The 2,193-nt window shown below is 42.9% G+C and overlaps 1 protein-coding gene across 1 annotated transcript in view; it reads left to right on the top strand.

The window, feature by feature from the left end:
- skp2 (S-phase kinase-associated protein 2, E3 ubiquitin protein ligase) overlaps positions 1–2,193 on the top strand; it is a 7,176-nt gene that overhangs the window by 3,643 nt on the left and 1,340 nt on the right. The window contains exons 5-8 of the mRNA XM_015389291.1: positions 941–1,075; positions 1,154–1,252; positions 1,335–1,462; positions 1,534–1,585. Coding sequence (XP_015244777.1) covers positions 941–1,075; positions 1,154–1,252; positions 1,335–1,462; positions 1,534–1,585 — 414 coding nt within the window. The remainder of the gene's footprint in view (positions 1–940; positions 1,076–1,153; positions 1,253–1,334; positions 1,463–1,533; positions 1,586–2,193) is intronic.

The raw sequence follows: 2,193 nt of genomic DNA, 5'->3' as shown, positions 1-2,193 counted from the left end.
ACGCTTCGCCTATGAGAAAAAGGAGCAGCACATGAACCGAACCGAGACAGTCGAACCGAACGGTTCGGACGGTTTTCATAAACCGTTCCATCCCTATCAGTGAGTGCTTGTTGCTATGATGCATCTTTGCTCAGCAGCTTCACTCGTTATAAACCAACCAATCAGAGCACAGCTCATCTAAATATTCGTGATCATACCACAAAAGGAAGAAAACACGTTTAATTTTGGGGCTTTTAACCAGGCTTGCATTAGGACTCATAGAATAGCAAATATTCCATTTTCAGCCCATCCAATGTTACACACCCTATTCAGAGACCTTAACGACCAAATACCCGTTAGAATCATTCTATCACCCCTTTAATGATTTTAACATTTCATTATTAAACGTATAAATGTAACCCTTTAACCTTCAGCTGCCTACTGCTGAGCTTTAGAGGGAATAGGTTTTAATCGACGCTTATTGCTAAGGGGTTAATGTGACATTGAATTATCTAATTGTTATTTAATGCTGTATTTTATCTTTAGTTTTAGATAAATAATTGTTAGATTAATTGGAAATTCACATTTCTTGTGTTTTTGCTATATTTAGACCTCCATGTACCTCAGGTAAGTATCTCCTGACCCTAAAATGGCATCTGGTGACCCTCAGGTCCAGACCCCTACCTTGGGAACCTCTTGTGTTCAGGTTTCCTTCCATCCACCAATCGGCTTCCCCGTCTCACAGCATGATGCCATCACTACCGTGCTTCACTGTGAAGACAATCTGTTTCATTCGGTTCTATAAAGCTGGTTGTGGTGGATTTTATTTAGCGCCTTTAGAGTAAACTGAATTTAAGCTACATGCAGGCCACACTTTTCAGATTTTGTGAACCATCTTTCGGTTCTGTTGAGCTTTGTGGTTTTCTCACGAGGATCTAATAGTTCTGTGTTCTGGTTCCAGGCCGCTCCGGCTCGTGGAACTGGATCTGTCCAGCTCCATCATGCCCACCTCGGCTCTGCAGAGCATCATCTGCGGCTGCAGGCAGCTGCAGTACCTGAGCCTGGAGGCCCTGCAGCTCTCTGACAGCATCATCAGGTAAACCGGTCGTTTGGGTCGTCAGTGTCGGTGCGGTAGAACTGGATTTGACGGTTCTGTCTGCTTTTTGCCTCCTAGCTGCCTGGCGAAGAATTGCAGCCTGCTGCAGCTCAACCTGAGCGGCTGCTCCGGGTTCTCGGCCGCCGCTCTGGCCGACATGCTGGGATCCTGCTGCAGGTCGGATCACGGCTCCGTTTGATCCGTCGGAACCGGGCGGTTCTGTTCCTGACACTAAAGCCCTCCTGTGCTCCTGTTTTAGTTTAGAGCAGCTGAACGTCTCTTGGTGCAGCTTCAGCAGAGAACACGTGCAGAGTGTGGTGAATCACCTGAGCCCCAGCGTCACGGCGCTGAACCTGAGCGGCTACAGGGAGAGCCTGACGCTGGACGGTGAGCAGAATTAGCTTTTTATCCTCTTTCAGATAAATAGATCTGGATTAAAACATTTTTTCCTGTTGCAGACGTGAAGGTTCTGGTGGAGAGATGTCCAGACATTCAAACATTAGACCTCAGGTGAGAACGCCTTTCTTTCCCTCTCGCTCTTTCTTTAAATCTTTTTTTTTCTTTCTCTGCCTTTTTCTTTTATTTCTCTATAATGCTTTCTTTTTTCTTTTTATTTCTTCCTTTCCCCTTTTTCTACGTCTTTCTTGCTTAATTGCCGTCTTTTTTTTTTATTCTCATTTATGCTTTCTTTCTCACTTTCCTGCTTTATTTCTTTGCTTTTCTTTTACTTTTTCTCTTCATTTCTCGCCATCTGGAAAAAAAGGGAAACTTCCAGAAATTCGAGTCAGAATAAATGTTTCCTTTCCTTGAAAGTTTGGAAGACTCGTCTCCATAGCAACAGACTTTAATTGAAACCTTTTGCAGCCGTACGGGTCGCTCATCTTCCCCTTTACTCACGTAAATAAAGAATCTAGAACATTTAAGGTAGAATCTGAAACATAGTTTGATCTAAATATTTTGCACTGGAAAAAATTGAAATCTAGATAAGTCACTTTTTCTTAAAATAAGTGCATTTGCTCTTGAATTGAGGGGGTAAGAGACATTTTGGGAATGGAACGAGATTATTTACTCTGAAAATAAGAAAACACAATTCCATTGTCTTATTTCAAGTGCATTTT

Source organism: Cyprinodon variegatus, unplaced genomic scaffold (assembly GCF_000732505.1).
Source record: "Cyprinodon variegatus isolate N-32 unplaced genomic scaffold, C_variegatus-1.0 Scaffold453, whole genome shotgun sequence".
Taxonomy (NCBI): domain Eukaryota; kingdom Metazoa; phylum Chordata; class Actinopteri; order Cyprinodontiformes; family Cyprinodontidae; genus Cyprinodon; species Cyprinodon variegatus.
This window is presented reverse-complemented; position numbering and strand designations above follow the sequence as displayed.